Source organism: Anarhichas minor, unplaced genomic scaffold, assembly GCF_050575085.1.
Source record: "Anarhichas minor isolate MPS153535 unplaced genomic scaffold, ASM5057508v1 ptg000058l, whole genome shotgun sequence".
Taxonomy (NCBI): Eukaryota; Metazoa; Chordata; class Actinopteri; order Perciformes; family Anarhichadidae; genus Anarhichas; species Anarhichas minor.
The window spans coordinates 4914424-4929980 of record NW_027466504.1 but is presented as its reverse complement, the minus strand read 5'-3'; the positions used below and the strand labels follow the sequence as shown (position 1 = coordinate 4929980).

General features: G+C 45.7%; 1 protein-coding gene across 1 annotated transcript; it reads left to right on the top strand.

Moving 5' to 3' along the window:
• On the top strand, positions 1-14014 carry LOC142933154 (protein NLRC3-like). Its single transcript, XM_076077293.1, is given in 10 exon segments — positions 1-275; positions 1596-1709; positions 2358-2435; positions 3449-3527; positions 3670-3898; positions 4062-5865; positions 5960-6133; positions 6517-6690; positions 13230-13276; positions 13416-14014. Coding segments are annotated over 10 exon segments (3402 nt in total). The 5' UTR covers positions 1-171.
• Positions 14015-15557: the final 1543 nt, after the last annotated feature.

Below are 15557 nucleotides of genomic sequence, written 5' to 3'. Positions count from 1 at the left end.
AGTGTCTTCCTCTAGTCTTCAAACAAGCCAACAGACTAAAGAGCATTGTGAACGTCATTTCTTAGAGATGACTCTGCAGCTCAAAGTGACAACAACATGGAAACTGTCCCATGAGTGTCTTTAGTATTGAGGTGAATGAGCTGTGTGTGTTTGTCATGATGAAGAGAAATAATGTTGTTGTGTTTGTGTGAAGGTGTGGACTCTGCTATGAATCAGTGTGAGGACAGAGAGGAGGGAGTCCCTCCCTCTAAAACCAGCCAGACCAAAGCTCAGAGGTGAGATGACCATCTCTAACTGTTCACACATAGTGTTCACTTTTTACTGACACCGTCACAGAGGAGTTCACTCAGTTCATTATGTTTTATCACTGAGGTCAAAGTTACTGATGGTGTTGTACCGGACTTCATTATATTCAGAGGGGTTCCTAATATTCTGACCATCAAACACAGCTCTCAGTATCATGTAGTCCAGTACAACAACACCTTTAACTGAGTCAGTATAATGTAATCCAGTACAACAACACCTTTAAGTCAGTATAATGTAGTCCAGTACAACACCACCTTTAACTGAGTCAGTATAATGTAGTCCAGTACAACACCACCTGTAACTGAGTCAGTATAATGTAGTCCAGTACAACATCACCTTTAAGTCAGTATAATGTAGTCCAGTACAACACCACCTTTAACTGAGTCAGTATAATGTAGTCCAGTACAACACCACCTGTAACTGAGTCAGTATAATGTAGTCCAGTACAACACCACCTTTAACTGAGTCAGTATAATGTAGTCCAGTACAACACCACCTTTAACTGAGTCAGTATAATGTAATCCAGTACAACAACACCTTTAACTGAGTCAGTATAATGTTGTCCAATACAACACCACCTTTAACCGAGTCAGTATAATGTAGTCCAGTACAACATCACCTTTAAGTCAGTATAATGTAGTCCAGTACAACACCACCTGTAACTGAGTCAGTATAATGTAGTCCAGTACAACAACACCTTTAACTGAGTCAGTATAATGTAATCCAGTACAACAACACCTTTAACTGAGTCAGTATAATGTTGTCCAATACAACACCACCTTTAACCGAGTCAGTATAATGTAGTCCAGTACAACATCACCTTTAAGTCAGTATAATGTAGTCCAGTACAACACCACCTGTAACTGAGTCAGTATAATGTAGTCCAGTACAACACCACCTTTAACTGAGTTCTTATAATGTAGTCCAGTACAACACCACATTTAACTGAGTCAGTATAATGTAGTCCAGTACAACAACACCTTTAACTGAGTTCTTATAATGTAGTCCAGTACAACACCACATTTAACTGAGTCAGTATAATGTAGTCCAGTACAACACCACCTTTAACTGTTACTTCAGTAATAGACATAGAACTGATTTAACACACTTCTGACACAAAAACTGGACATTATCATCTTTGTAAAGGTAGAATTTAGTGCAGCACTGTTTTATTGAATTGTTTTAGACTTCACAGATGTACTTAATAAAGTGGACACATGACATGTTTTTCTTCATTAAGGACAAGGACAAAGTTTCCTCAACTTGTATCAATACTGTTTTTGTTTCAGGGTCCATCAGCAGAGACCAGACTGTCCCGAGGCCAGCTGTCTGTCCTTCAAGAGCGACCAGTCAACACAAGATTTCATTGACTTTAAAGGACAACCTCCATGTGCTGATCAGATGTAAGCTGTAACTGAGAGTAAGAGTCGGGTTATGCTAAAAAATAAATCTAAATTGTTTCTATTTCTTGTAAAAAGCCATCCGTCTTAGAGAGCTGTGAGACAAGTTCAAACTCCGCCTACTTTCTCACCTAAAATCAGCTGACCAATCACTGAGTGAGGTGGGTGTGATGATTCATGTTTGAACTGTTGTTAACTCAGAGAAATTTTACTGGTTTAGTGTCATTTGTTCGTACTGGGAGCTGCCCAGTACAACCAGTCTGACACTGAGACGCTCCACTGGAGCAGCTGGAGGTTCTGGGTGCCTTGCTCCAGGGCACTTCAGCAGTGTACAGTGAGGGAGGGAGAGCTACATGGAGGGCTTGGTGAGAGCTGTTGGGACTAAACCAAACTGACTGGTGAAGAAAACAGTGAGCTGAAAGACTGAGCTGTTGATTCTCAGTGGGATCAGCAGGACTAGTAAACCTTTACCACTACAGGGACTCATCTGATCCACATCCAGATATCACTTCATGGACCTTTACCTTGTGTTGGTCTCTGTGTGGACAGGCACAATGTGAGCTGATTCTTCATGATTGAATGATGATGATGATGTAATGTCAGTGTTTCTATCAGTTCACAGCAGCAGAGAGAAAAGTTTCCTGTACCCAGCTGTGTGTCCATGAAGAGTGATTGGTCTACAGGTCGTCTGATTAACTTCAAAGATGGACGCCATTCTTATGACCCAGAGTAAGTTCTTAAAACCAATGAAACCAATGATGAACTGTTCTGATTCTCAGTTATGAAACACAGAATTGGTCTTGCATTGTTTACAGTGTTGTTTTCATGATGATCAATCATGACATAACTCAATATATTTAACTAACCGGTCTGTATGTGTTTGTGTGTAAGTCATTAACTGTAAACAGTTTCTGGTGCAAACACAATGTGAGCTAATTCCTCCACAGAGTCGACCAGGAGAGGTCATATTTTCAGATAGCTGCAGATGTCTGGAGACAGAGGAATGGGACTAGCTGCAAATGTCTTTAGAAAAGCTTCACTGCTCTGGGGACTAGCTGAAGTTGTCTGGGAAATAGCTCCAGAGTTTTGGTTTTGAGGTATGAGGAGTAGTTTCAGAAGACTGATTACCAGGTTCAGAGGTCTGGGGACTAGCTGCAGGGGTTTGGGGACTACATTCAGAGGCCTGGGAACAAGTTATCAAGGTATGCAGACTTGCGGCAGTTCAATCAGGAGAGACAAGTTAGATGAAGAAAAGATAATTGTTTTTTATTAACCAATGATATGTGATGATAAAGTCTTGACAGAGTCTTTGGTGCTTGGACTCTACAGGGAGATTTGTAATCGAGGGGCGTCTGCCCTTAGCAGCAGCAATATACTGGTTTAGTGTCATTCTTTCATACTGGGAGCTGCCCAGTACAAACTCTGACACTGAGACTTGGAGCAGCTGGAGGTTCTGGGTGCCTTGCTCCAGTGCACTTCAGCAGTGTACAGTGAGGGAGGGATAGCTACATGGAGGGCTTGGTGAGAGCTGTTGGGACTAAACCAAACTGACTGGTGAAGAAAACAGTGAGCTGAAAGACTGAGCTGTTGATTCTCAGTTGGATCAGCAGGACTAGTAAACCTTTACCACTACAGGGACTCATCTGATCCACATCCAGATATCACTTCAGGGACCTTTACCTTGTGTTGGTCTCTGTGTGGACAGACACAATGTGAGCTGATTCTTTATGATTCCTCCACAGAGAGGACCAGGAGAGCTCAGAGGTTCCCAGAGGTCAGTCTGCCCAGCAGCATCAAACACACCTGGACTCCATATTTATGGTCTGTACATGTACAACTACTTTTACATCTATTCTGTTCACAATCATCTCCATGCTGCACTTTGTAGACTAGTGTCCAACATGGATCTGATGTTTGGTTCCATGGTTTTAGTTTGTGTCATTCATAGAATATTCTGTTCCAGCTGCTGGAGGAGAACATCGGCACTTTTGTGAAGAACGAGCTGAAGAAGATCCAGAAGTTTGTGAGTTCAGATTACCCAGAATGCTTAGAGAGTCAAAGGGTGGATGAGGAGGTGTTGGACGGTGAGGATGAAGAGCAGAGGAGGAGCAGCAGAGAGGCATTTGTGAAGATCACACTGCACTTCCTGAGGAGAATGAAGCAGGAGGAGCTGGCTGACTGTCTGCAGAGCAGTAAGAGGATTTCTCTAAAGATTTAACATGCTGGATAAATGGGACGTTTACTAATGTCTCAAGAGATGGACCAACATATATTCATAGACTCATTCTTTGAGGAAAGGACATGTTGAAATATATTCTTTGACTCATTGATCTTCTTTGCTGTGTGTTCATTCAGGACATCTTGCTGCAGTTTGTCAGCGTGAACTCAAATCCAACCTGAAGAAGAAGTTCCAGTGTGTGTTTGAGGGGATCGCTACAGCAGGAAACCCAACTCTTCTGAATCAGATCTACACAGAGCTCTACATCACAGAGGGAGGGACTGCAGAGGTCAATGATGAACATGAGGTCAGACAGATTGAAACAGCATCCAGGAAACCAGACAGACCAGAAACAACCATCAAACAAGAAGACATCTTTAAAGCCTCACCTGGAAGAGAGGAACCAATCAGAACAGTGATGACAAAGGGAGTGGCTGGCATTGGGAAAACAGTCTTAACACAGAAGTTCACTCTGGACTGGGCTGAAGACAAAGACCACCAGGACATACAGTTCACATTTCCATTCACTTTCAGAGAGCTGAATGTGCTGAAAGAGAAACAGTACAGCTTGGTGGAACTTGTTCATCACTTCTTCAGTGAAACTAAAGAAGCAGGAATCTGCAGGTTTGAAGAGTTCCTGGTTCTGTTCATCTTTGACGGTCTGGATGAGTGTCGACTTCCTCTGGACTTTCACAACAATGAGGTTCTGACTGATGTTACTGAGTCCACCTCAGTGGATGTGCTGCTGACAAACCTCTTCATGGGGAAACTGCTTCCCTCTGCTCGCCTCTGGATAACCACACGACCTGCAGCAGCCAATCAGATCCCTCCTGAGTGTGTTGGCATGGTGACAGAGGTCAGAGGGTTCACTGACCCACAGAAGGAGGAGTACTTCAGGAAGAGATTCCGAGATGAGGAGCAGGCCAGCAGGATCATCTCCGACATCAAGACCTCACGAAGCCTCCACATCATGTGCCACATCCCAGTCTTCTGCTGGATCACTGCTACAGTTCTGGAGGATGTTTTGAAGACCAGAGAAGGAGTAGAGCTGCCCAAGACCCTGACTGAGATGTACATCCACTTCCTGGTGGTTCAGTCCAAACTGAAGAAGGTCAAGTATGATGGAGGAGCTGAGACAGATCCACACTGGAGTCCAGAGAGCAGGAAGATGACTGAGTCTTTGGGAAAACTGGCTTTCGATCAGCTGCAGAAAGGGAACCTGATCTTCTATGAATCCGACCTGACAGAGTGTAGCATCGATATCAGAGCAGCCTCAGTGTACTCAGGAGTGTTCACACAGATCTTTAGAGAGGAGAGAGGACTGTACCAGGACAAGGTGTTCTGCTTCGTCCATCTGAGTGTTCAGGAGTTTCTGGCTGCTCTTCATGTCCATCTGACCTTCATCAACTCTGGTTTCAATCTGCTGTCAGAAGAACAAACAACCTCCCGGTTGTCTAAAGTCTTTAGAAACAAACCTAAACCAAAACGTCTCTACCACAGTGCTGTGGACAAGGCCTTACAGAGTCCGAATGGACACCTGGACTTGTTCCTCCGCTTCCTCCTTGGTCTTTCACTGGAGACCAATCAGACTCTCCTACGAGGTCTGCTGACACAGACAGAAAGTAGCTCACAGACCAATCAGAGAACAGTCCAGTATATCAAGAAGAAGATCAGTGAGAATGTGTCTCCAGAGAAAAGCATCAATCTGTTCCACTGTCTGAATGAACTGAATGATGGTTCTCTAGTGGAGGAGATCCAACAGTCCCTGAGTTCAGGACGTCTCACCACAGATGAACTGTCTCCTGCTCAGTGGTCAGCGCTGGTCTTCATCTTACTGTCATCAGAAAAAGATCTGGACGTGTTTGACCTGAAGAAATACTCTGCTTCAGAGGAGGCTCTTCTGAGGCTGCTGCCAGTGGTCAAAGCCTCAAACAAAGCTCTGTAAGTACAGAGAGAGTTAGATTCATATATCATTACTTAAATACTTTATCTTTTCTACATATTGCTTATTTTTTCTTAATCATTGTCTCATCAGACTGAGTGACTGTAACCTCTCAGAGAGAAGCTGTGGAGCTCTGTCCTCAGTTCTCAGCTCCCAGTCCTCTAGTCTGAGAGAGCTGGACCTGAGTAACAACAACCTGCAGGATTCAGGAGTGAAGCAGCTGTCTGCTGGACTAGAGAGTCCACACTGTGAACTGGAAACTCTCAGGTCAGAATTCATCAACATTTTCAATTAATGTCCTCTCAAGTCCTGACTTAGATTCATAGATAAACTCGCAACCTGTATAAGATGCTGCTTGTATTATTTCAATCAATATTTTAGTCTCAGTATATTTTCATGAACATTTATATTACTGTTTTTTCTCACTCTGTTATTACAACTTAAAATATCAGAGGAGAATCAGAGAGTTAGCAGTAATGTTGTCAGATTGTTGATGGATATTTGTGGGTGTTTGGTTGTGACTAGAAAATAATCAATAGCAATGTTAATGTAACCCCACAGTAGCCAACATCATCTCAGTATTGCAGTAACCTTCCAGCCCTCACAGTTACCTCAGATTATGTGACGTGTGTTGTTTTGTGTGTTTGCAGCCTGTCAGGCTGTCTGATCACAGAGGAAGGCTGTGCTTCTCTAGCCTCAGGTCTGAGCTCCAACCCCTCCCATCTGAGAGAGCTGGACCTGAGCTACAATCATCCAGGAGACTCAGGAGTGAAGCTGCTGTCTTCTGGACTGAATGATCCACACTGGAGACTGGAAACTCTCAGGTATGAAGAGGCCTGCTACAGCTACAGAAAATCAGTCTGATAGAGGAGGTAGAGCTGGAAACGTTTTCTCTGTCACACTGTCTGCCTGGTTAATATGACCCTGACACACCAAGCTAATCTCAAACGACCAGAGACTCATCAAACTGTTTGTGTCCCACATCAGACCATCAATACAGACAGAAGTAGTCAGGGAACAGTAGCCAGGATGAGCCAAAACAGGGAGGGAAGGTGATGAAACTGTTGTTTTTCTGGAGCGTTGTCTTGTTTCAACATTAGAAAATAGGACAGTGGTGTATCCTGACACGTCGACGGGTATCATGGTGGGTTGACATGCGTCAACGTCGTCACGCTGCAGGTTTGTGGGCTCATATCAAACAATAGATGATGTTTTGATGCTCGTGTGTGTTGCCCTTTAGTCCAGACATTATTGTGAAAAGACAAACCGACAGAAACAATCTGTTTAAACCGTCTTGATAAATCATCACAATAGGAATGTTTTGCTGTTTTAAAAGAGTTCAGCTTTACCTGGTTTTGGTTTGTTTTACACTGAGAGCCAGTTCTCTGGCTGATAAGAGTCGACTTGTTGAAACTACAGGTGACAGTCGGCCACAGACGCTCAGTGAAGAACCAACAGCTGATTGTGGACATGGTGTGTCAGAGCCCAAAGAGGTTTATTTAGGACTGGACCAAATATATAAGGGGACACAGGCAGTGCTCTGTGGCTACAGACGGACTTGAACTGTAATATTTTCAATCTCAGATTACAGATAATAGAAACCAGTGTTGACTGTTGCTAGGAGACGGGATGTGAACAGCAGTGTCAAAGTCAGACACTTTGTACATCCAACCATCCCCCCGACCTCCTCCATCAGAGGGTTTGTGGCGCTGTAGTGATTTCAGGCTACTTTCTCCTTTACTTCTGAGAGACAACAGTCATTATTACACAAACACAAGAGGTCACTTGTCAGGACCAAAACATCCAACAATTAATACTTCTATATTGACAACGGATCAGCTGACTCTGTGTAATGGTGAAGAGTCGTGTACCCACAGAGAATTGTCTCCATCTCTACAGATCTTTTAGCTCCTAGTTTTGGTTCTGCAGCACATTTCCTGTTTGGTTCAGTCTCAGTGTTTCCAGCAGCAGCTGTTTTCATCCAACAAGCTGTGATGAAGCCACTGTTCACTACCTGCTCAGCAGCAAACAGCAGACAGACTCAGTTAGAGACTAGCTGGTGAACATAGTGGAGCATTTAGCAGCTAAAGAGACATGTTTCCCTCAGGAGGTGGTGGAGACCAAAAACAGAGCTAAAAGAGAGAGAATATTGGACTTCCATTCATCAGGTGACACAAACACAAAGACTCCTGATGAATCATCATGTTGATGTGTAACTGCTGGATGTGGAAGCAGCTAGTTGATATCATGTTAGACACAACTACTTTCTTTCAATCATATTAATTTCAGTTTATATAGTTTACACACCACATGTTACCCCCAAAAAGAACAGCACATAACATAACATGCCTGCTAACTATACAAACAATCAGACTCAGACACAAAAAAAATCGAGACACAAGAAACCAAAACAAACATAAATCATCACCCTCCATATTGACCCTGCAATAACAATTAAATATTAATTGCGGCTAACTATACAGGCAGTCAAACTCAGCAACAAACCATATTTTTTTTTTTTTAAATCTGAGAAAACACCACAGTTGTAGATCATCATCGTCCATATTATACCTGTCACAACAATTAAATAATATTAAATATTGTGGACTTTTACCTTCACCAGCTCACTTGGATCCCACGTTGCAAAACCTATTCGTATGGTTTAGGCATAGTCCTCTCCAATAAAATCCATAACAGGGTTCCAAACAGAGAAGAACCCATTTATGTCTCCTTGGAGAACATGTGTGAGCCTCTCCAATGGGAGTAGTTGTAGAACATTATAAAGCCAACTTGAAACAGATGGTTGTGCGCCGTCTAGCCAATACTGTAAGATTGATAACCGTGCACAGAACGATAGAAGACTAAGAATTCTGTTTAATACTGGTGAGGCAGCGTCTAGGCCTAGGATGCATTGTACAGGATTGAGCTCAATAGGACACTGTATTATTGACGACCCTAATGATGAGCAGCCCACGGACTACAGTCACCTCGCCCGGACCAGGGAAACCGGGGCACCCTCCCGGAGCCAGACCCAGGATGGGAGCTCGTAGGTGAGCGTCTGGTGGCCGGGCCTTTGCCCATGGGGCCCGGTCGGGCTCAGCCCGAATAAACATCATGGAGCAGCCACCCTGTGGACCCACCACCCGCAGGGACACGCATTGGGGTCGGGTGCTATGCAGACCGGGCGGTAGGTCGGGCGGGAGGCCCGGGCATGCCGATCGCCGGCGACATAGACTAGCTCTAGGGACGTGGAACGTCACCTCGCTAGCGGGGAAAGAGCCGGAGCTGGTGCAGGAGGTGGAGCGATACCAGCTAGAAATAGTTGGACTCACCTCCACACACAGCGTTGGCTCTGGAACCAAGCTCCTGGAGAGGGGTTGGACTTTGTCCTTTTCCGGAGTTGCCCAGGGTGAGAGGCGCCGGGCGGGAGTGGGGATACTCACGAGCCCCCGGCTGAGCGCCGCTGTGTTGGAGTTCTCCCCGGAGAGCGAGAGGGTCGCCTCCATGCGCCTACGGGTTGCGGGGAGCAAAGCTCTGACTGTGGTTTGTGCTTATGCACCAAACAGCAGTTCGGAGTATCCGGCCTTCTTGGAGTCGGTGGGAGGGGTCCTGGAAAGGGCGCCGCCTACCGACTCCATAGTTCTCCTGGGGGACTTCAACGCTCACGTGGGCAATGACGGAGAAACCTGGCGGGGGGTGATTGGGAGGAACGGCTTGCCCGATCTAAACCCGAATGGTGTTTCGTTATTGGACTTCTGTGCTTGCCACGGTTTGGCCATAACGAACACTATGTTCGAACATAAGGTGGCTCATAAGTGTACCTGGTACCAGAACACCTTAGGCCGGAGATCAATGATCGACTTTGTAATCGTATCATTTGATTTGCGGCCGTATGTTTTGGACACTCGGGTGAAGAGAGGAGCAGAGCTGTCAACTGATCACCACCTGGTGGTGAGTTGGATCAGATGGCAGGGGAACCGGTTGGAAAGACCCGGTAAACCCAAACGTGTAGTGAGGGTAAACTGGGAACGTCTGGCGGAGGACCCTGTCCGGGAGGTCTTTAACTCCCACCTCCGGAAGAACTTCTCACACATCCCGAGGGAGGTTGGGGACACGGAATCCGAGTGGACCATGTTCAAAGCCTCTATTGTGGACGCGGCCGCTAGGAGCTGTGGCCGGAAGGTCATCGGTGCCTGTCGTGGCGGCAACCCGAGAACCCGGTGGTGGACACCGGAGGTGAGGGAAGCCGTCAAGCTGAAGAAGGAGACCTTCAAGGCCTGGTTGGCCCAGGGGTCTCCTGAAGCAGCTGACAGGTATCGGCAGGCCAGAAGGGCTGCAGCTGCGGTGGTCGCGAATGCTAAAACTCGGGCATGGGAGGAGTTCGGGGAGGCCATGGAGAAGGACTTTCGGTTGGCCTCAAGGAGGTTCTGGCAAACCATCCGACGGCTCAGGAAGGGAAAGCAGGGCTTACCCCAGGCTGTTCTCAGCAGGGGGGGGGAACTGCTAACCCGGACGGAGGACATCGTCGGGCGGTGGAAAGAGCACTTTGAGGAACTCCTAAACCCGACCAACATGTCCTCTGCAGAGGAGGCAGCACCTGAGGACCTAGGGGGAGGCTCACCCATATCCCTGGCAGAGGTCGCTGAGGTAGTTAAAAAGCTCCTTGGTGGCAAGGCGCCGGGGGTGGATGAGATCCGCCCTGAGATGCTGAAGGCGCTGGACATAGTTGGGCTGTCCTGGCTGACACGCCTCTTCAATGTCGCATGGGGGTCGGGATCAGTGCCCATGGAATGGCAGACCGGGGTGGTGGTTCCCATCTTCAAAAAGGGGGACCGGAGAGTGTGCTCGAATTACCGGGGTATCACACTACTCAGCCTCCCGGGGAAGGCTTATGCCAGGGTGCTGGAAAGGAGGCTCCGACCGCTTGTCGAACCTCAGTTTCAAGAGGAGCAGTGCGGATTCCGTCCCGGCCGTGGAACAGTGGACCAGCTCTTTACCCTCGCAAGACTACTGGAGGGGCTCTGGGAGTTTGCCCAACCAGTCTACATGTGCTTTGTGGACTTGGAGAAGGCTTTCGACCGGGTCCCTCGGGGGATCTTGTGGGGGGTGCTGCGGGAGTATGGGGTGCCGGACCCGTTACAACGGGCGATCCGGTCTCTGTACGACTGCAGTAGGAGCTGTGTCCGCATTCTCGGCAATAAGTCAGACACGTTCCCGGTGGGTGTTGGCCTCCGCCAGGGCTGCCCTTTGTCACCGGTCCTGTTCGTGATTTTCATGGACAGGATATCTAGGCGCAGCCTGGGGGCGGAGAACGTCAGTTTCGGGGGTCTCGGGATCGCCTCTCTGCTATTTGCAGATGATGTGGTCCTGTTAGCCTCCTCGGATCGTGACCTCCAGCATTCACTGGGACGGTTTGCAGCCGAGTGTGAAGCGGCGGGGATGAGAGTTAGCACCTCCAAATCTGAGGCCATGGTGCTCTGCCGGAAACCGGTGGATTGCTCCCTCCAGGTGGGGACGGAGTGCCTACCTCAAGCGAAGGAGTTCAAGTATCTCGGGGTCTTGTTCACGAGTGAGGGTAAGATGGAGCAGGAGATCGACAGACGGATCGGTGCAGCTGCAGCAGTAAAGCAGGCGCTGCACCGGACCGTCTTGGTGAAGAGGGAGCTGAGCCGGAAGGCAAAGCTCTCAATTTACCACTCGGTCTACGTTCCTACCCTCACCTATGGTCACGAACTCTGGGTCGTGACCGAAAGGACAAGGTCGCGGCTACAAGCGGCCGAAATGAGTTTCCTCCGTAGGGTGGCCGGGCTCAGCCTTAGAGATAGGGTAAGGAGCTCGGTCATCAGGAGGGAGCTTGGAGTCGAGCCGCTACTCCTTCGCGTCGAAAGGAGTCAGCTGAGGTGGTTCGGGCATCTAATTAGGATGCCTCCTGGACGCCTCCCACTGGAGGTTTTCCAGGCACGTCCAACTGGGAAGAGACCCCGGGGAAGACCCAGAACACGCTGGAGAGATTACATCTCCCAGCTGGCCTGGGAACACCTCGGGATCCCCCAGAATGAGCTGGAACATGTTGCCGGTGAGAGGGAGGTCTGGGTCGGCCTGCTTGCCCTGCTGCCACCGCGACCCGACCCCGGATAAGCGGTGGAAAATGCATGGATGGATGGCTTCCAAACAGAGAAGAACCCATTTATGTCTCCTTGGAGAACATGTGTGAGCCTCTCCAATGGGAGTAGTTGTAGAACATTATAAAGCCAACTTGAAACAGATGGTTGTGCGCCGTCTAGCCAATACTGTAAGATTGATAACCGTGCACAGAATGATAGAAGACTAAGAATTCTGTTTAATACTGGTGAGGCAGCGTCTAGGCCTAGGATGCATTGTACAGGATTGAGCTCAATAGGACACTGTATTATGGAGGATACTTGGTTACCAATTTCAACCCAAAATTCATGAATTTCTGGACAGAGCCACATTAAATGCACATAGGTGCCTACATGCTGCTGACACCTTCCACATACATCTGTGTGGGGCTGAGTGAGCTCTCTCCATTACCTGCTGTAATTCTCCATTGAGTCCGCCTTCTGTTTCAGCTCACTGTTTTCTTTTTCAATGTGACCGATGCAGGTTTTTAAGTCCTCAACGTCGTCTTCGTTGCAACTGACTCTTTGTTGTACTGCAGTGATTTGGTGTTTACCTCTTATATTATATATATATACTGTGTATAAAAGATAATAATTAATATCACCACCGTATTCATGGTTTCATAGAAGCATCAAGCCGTGATATTAAGTCTGTTTTACACTGGCTGATTGCGTCCATGAGTGACTGAAGGGAGACTTGACTTTGGTTTAGATGTCAGAGATTTCACAGGTAATCAGCTACTTGTTCACTAGTTTAAAGGTCGTACATCCGTTGGTTTGAACTTGTAGAGGTTCTATTAACAAACTGACTCCGCCCATGCAGTGCGACTCACGCACGTGCGACCATGACCCAGAACCGACACAACTACTTTATAAGCTGATAATATGTCAGATGTTGTGTTTACAGCTTGTTTTCACTGAACCACAAGTGGACAAAGAAATCAAGTGATGCAGGTTTAAACATTTTATTTACTGACTGACTGGAAGAGGAAACTGAGTCTGAAATGGATGATTGTCAATATAATACTGATAATAATATATCATGAATAAGTGAACATAATGAGCTGTCGTCATGGGCCAATCAGAAGAAGCTCCAGTGAAGTAAAAGAGTATGAGCTGATGAATAATAAGTGCTCCATGTGAACATGAATAACAAAGCTCTGTGTATGAGAGCGATGTAATGTCCATGTTTCATGCTGCTCTGACCCCCCTCCTCCTTTCAGGGTGGAGCCTGCTGGAGTCCGATGGTTCAGACCAGGTCTGAGGAAGTGTAAGTGTGCTTTGACTTTGATTCATGAAAACAAAGCATCTTCAAACTGTGACATCACTCATTCACATCTCTGATGTCATCATCAAACAGATGATAGATTAAAAACTGCAGCTGTATTGTGTCTTGTTCTCTCCATCAGATTCCTGTGAACTCACACTCGACACAAACACAGTGAACAGAAACCTCAAACTGTCTGACAACAACAGGAAGGTGACATATATGGAGGAGGATCACTCATATCCTGATCATCCAGACAGATTTGACTTCTGGAAGCAGCTGATGTGTAGAACTGGTCTGACTGGTCGCTGTTACTGGGAGGTCGAGTGGAGAGGAGGAGTTTCTATATCAGTGAGTTACAGAGGAATCAGAAGGAGAGGAGGCAGTAGAGACTGTTTGTTTGGAAGGAATGATCAGTCCTGGAGTCTGTTGTGCTCTGGTGGTGGTTACTATGTTTGTCACAATAACACAAGAACATACATCTCCTCCTCCTCCTCCTCCTCTGGTAGAGTAGCAGTGTATGTGGACTGTCCTGCTGGCTCTCTGTCCTTCTACAGAGTCTCCTCTGACACACTGATCCACCTCCACACCTTCAACACCACATTCACTGAACCTCTTTATCCTGGGTTTGGGTTTGGGTTCTTGTTCTGGTCCAGGTCTGGTTCCTCAGTGTCTCTGTGTTCTCTGTAGGAGGGAGAGTCTCCTCCTGCTAGAGAAACCTTCTCTCTGCTGACCAGATAGTTCAGTGTGTACAGGATCACACACAGCTGGTGTGAGTTAGGAGGATGTGGGTAGGAGTTTATCCTCAGGGTGGTGTTTGTAGTGTTCTCTCTCCAGTATGCTAGAGGTTGATGAAACAATACTCTGAACAGAGTGATGTAACTTCAACAACCTTACTCTGATTCTTGAAGGTCTTGAAGATCTTATGTGTCCAAACAGAACATCATGTATTCCTTGGATTCCCCGGAGAGAGCAAGTCTCACTATATTACAACCCTCTCTGATCTCTAAATGAACATATATGTGTTATTAGCAATACTATATATGAACTGAAATAAAAAATATTCTCCTTATTTTAAACTCAAAGTGTCCATGAGTCTTTTCTTCTTCTACTAACAATGTGCTACTTTGCAGTGATATTTGATCAACAATCTCTTGATTTCTCCAGAAGTCACAAAGTACCTGCTGAACATGGTGCATCCAGATAAATGTTCTTCTCTTTGTGATGAAGACCTTCATCATCTGGAGGGTCTGGAGTTTATGGTCAGATAATGCGCTATGTTGAAATATTAATCAGACAAGTTTTAATATTTATTTTGGGTAAATTATTAATTACATATGATATAAATCAGGACGTAAAAATATGATAATTACATAATTGATTACTTAACAATCATTAGATTAAGCGATAAAGAAATAATCATTAGGTGTTTACTCTGTTTATTATTCGAGGATTATAAAAACAAAATAATCCAATTTGTTTTATATATACTGTATACACATAAAATATAACCTATATTCCATCAGAAAAACATTGCAGCCAACAATCATCTTTTTATCTTTTTGGAATTCATTAAATGAGCGTGTGTGTGTGTGTGTGTGCATATGTATGTGTGTAGGTGTATATGTGTATAATAAAATGTAAATAAAACTTGTATCTGATGAACTTTAACTGAGCTCTGTGACTTTCCAACAATACGTGTTAATAACAGTGACTCTAAAATGATAAAGGTGATTGTTTGTTCACTATATGATCAGTATTTAGTACATTGTGTGTAGAATGATGGATTTGGGACACAGACTGTGGTGTTGTTCATCCAGCAGGGGGCGTCCTCTCCCTGCACATCAAGTCTCAGAGTCCTGAACAACTGAACACGTTTGGACTAAAGATTCAAACTAATTATAAACTTTAATTAAATTAAACAAGGAAATAAACTGACACATTCAGTCGTTAGATTTAATTAGATTTTAATCTTAAAGAAATAAATTAACTGTGACTGAGTGTGTGTTGGAGGTTATATACACATGTAGTATACATGTGTGTGACATTTTCTTTATTAAAATCACCATTTCTTCATCCTTCTGCTCCCCGTGTCTCTGTGTTTGGGTCCATCTCCTGCTACCTTTTTGCCTTAACTTGACAGAAGGAACCAACCGAAAATATGGACTCAGCAGATGGATGGTTTAAAGAGGAGCTCTATAACCTGAGTTATTCCCTCTTTTGTTTTCATGGAGCGTGGAGGAGATCTGTGTTGAGATTGGTGAGCAGGAAGACATCAGCAATG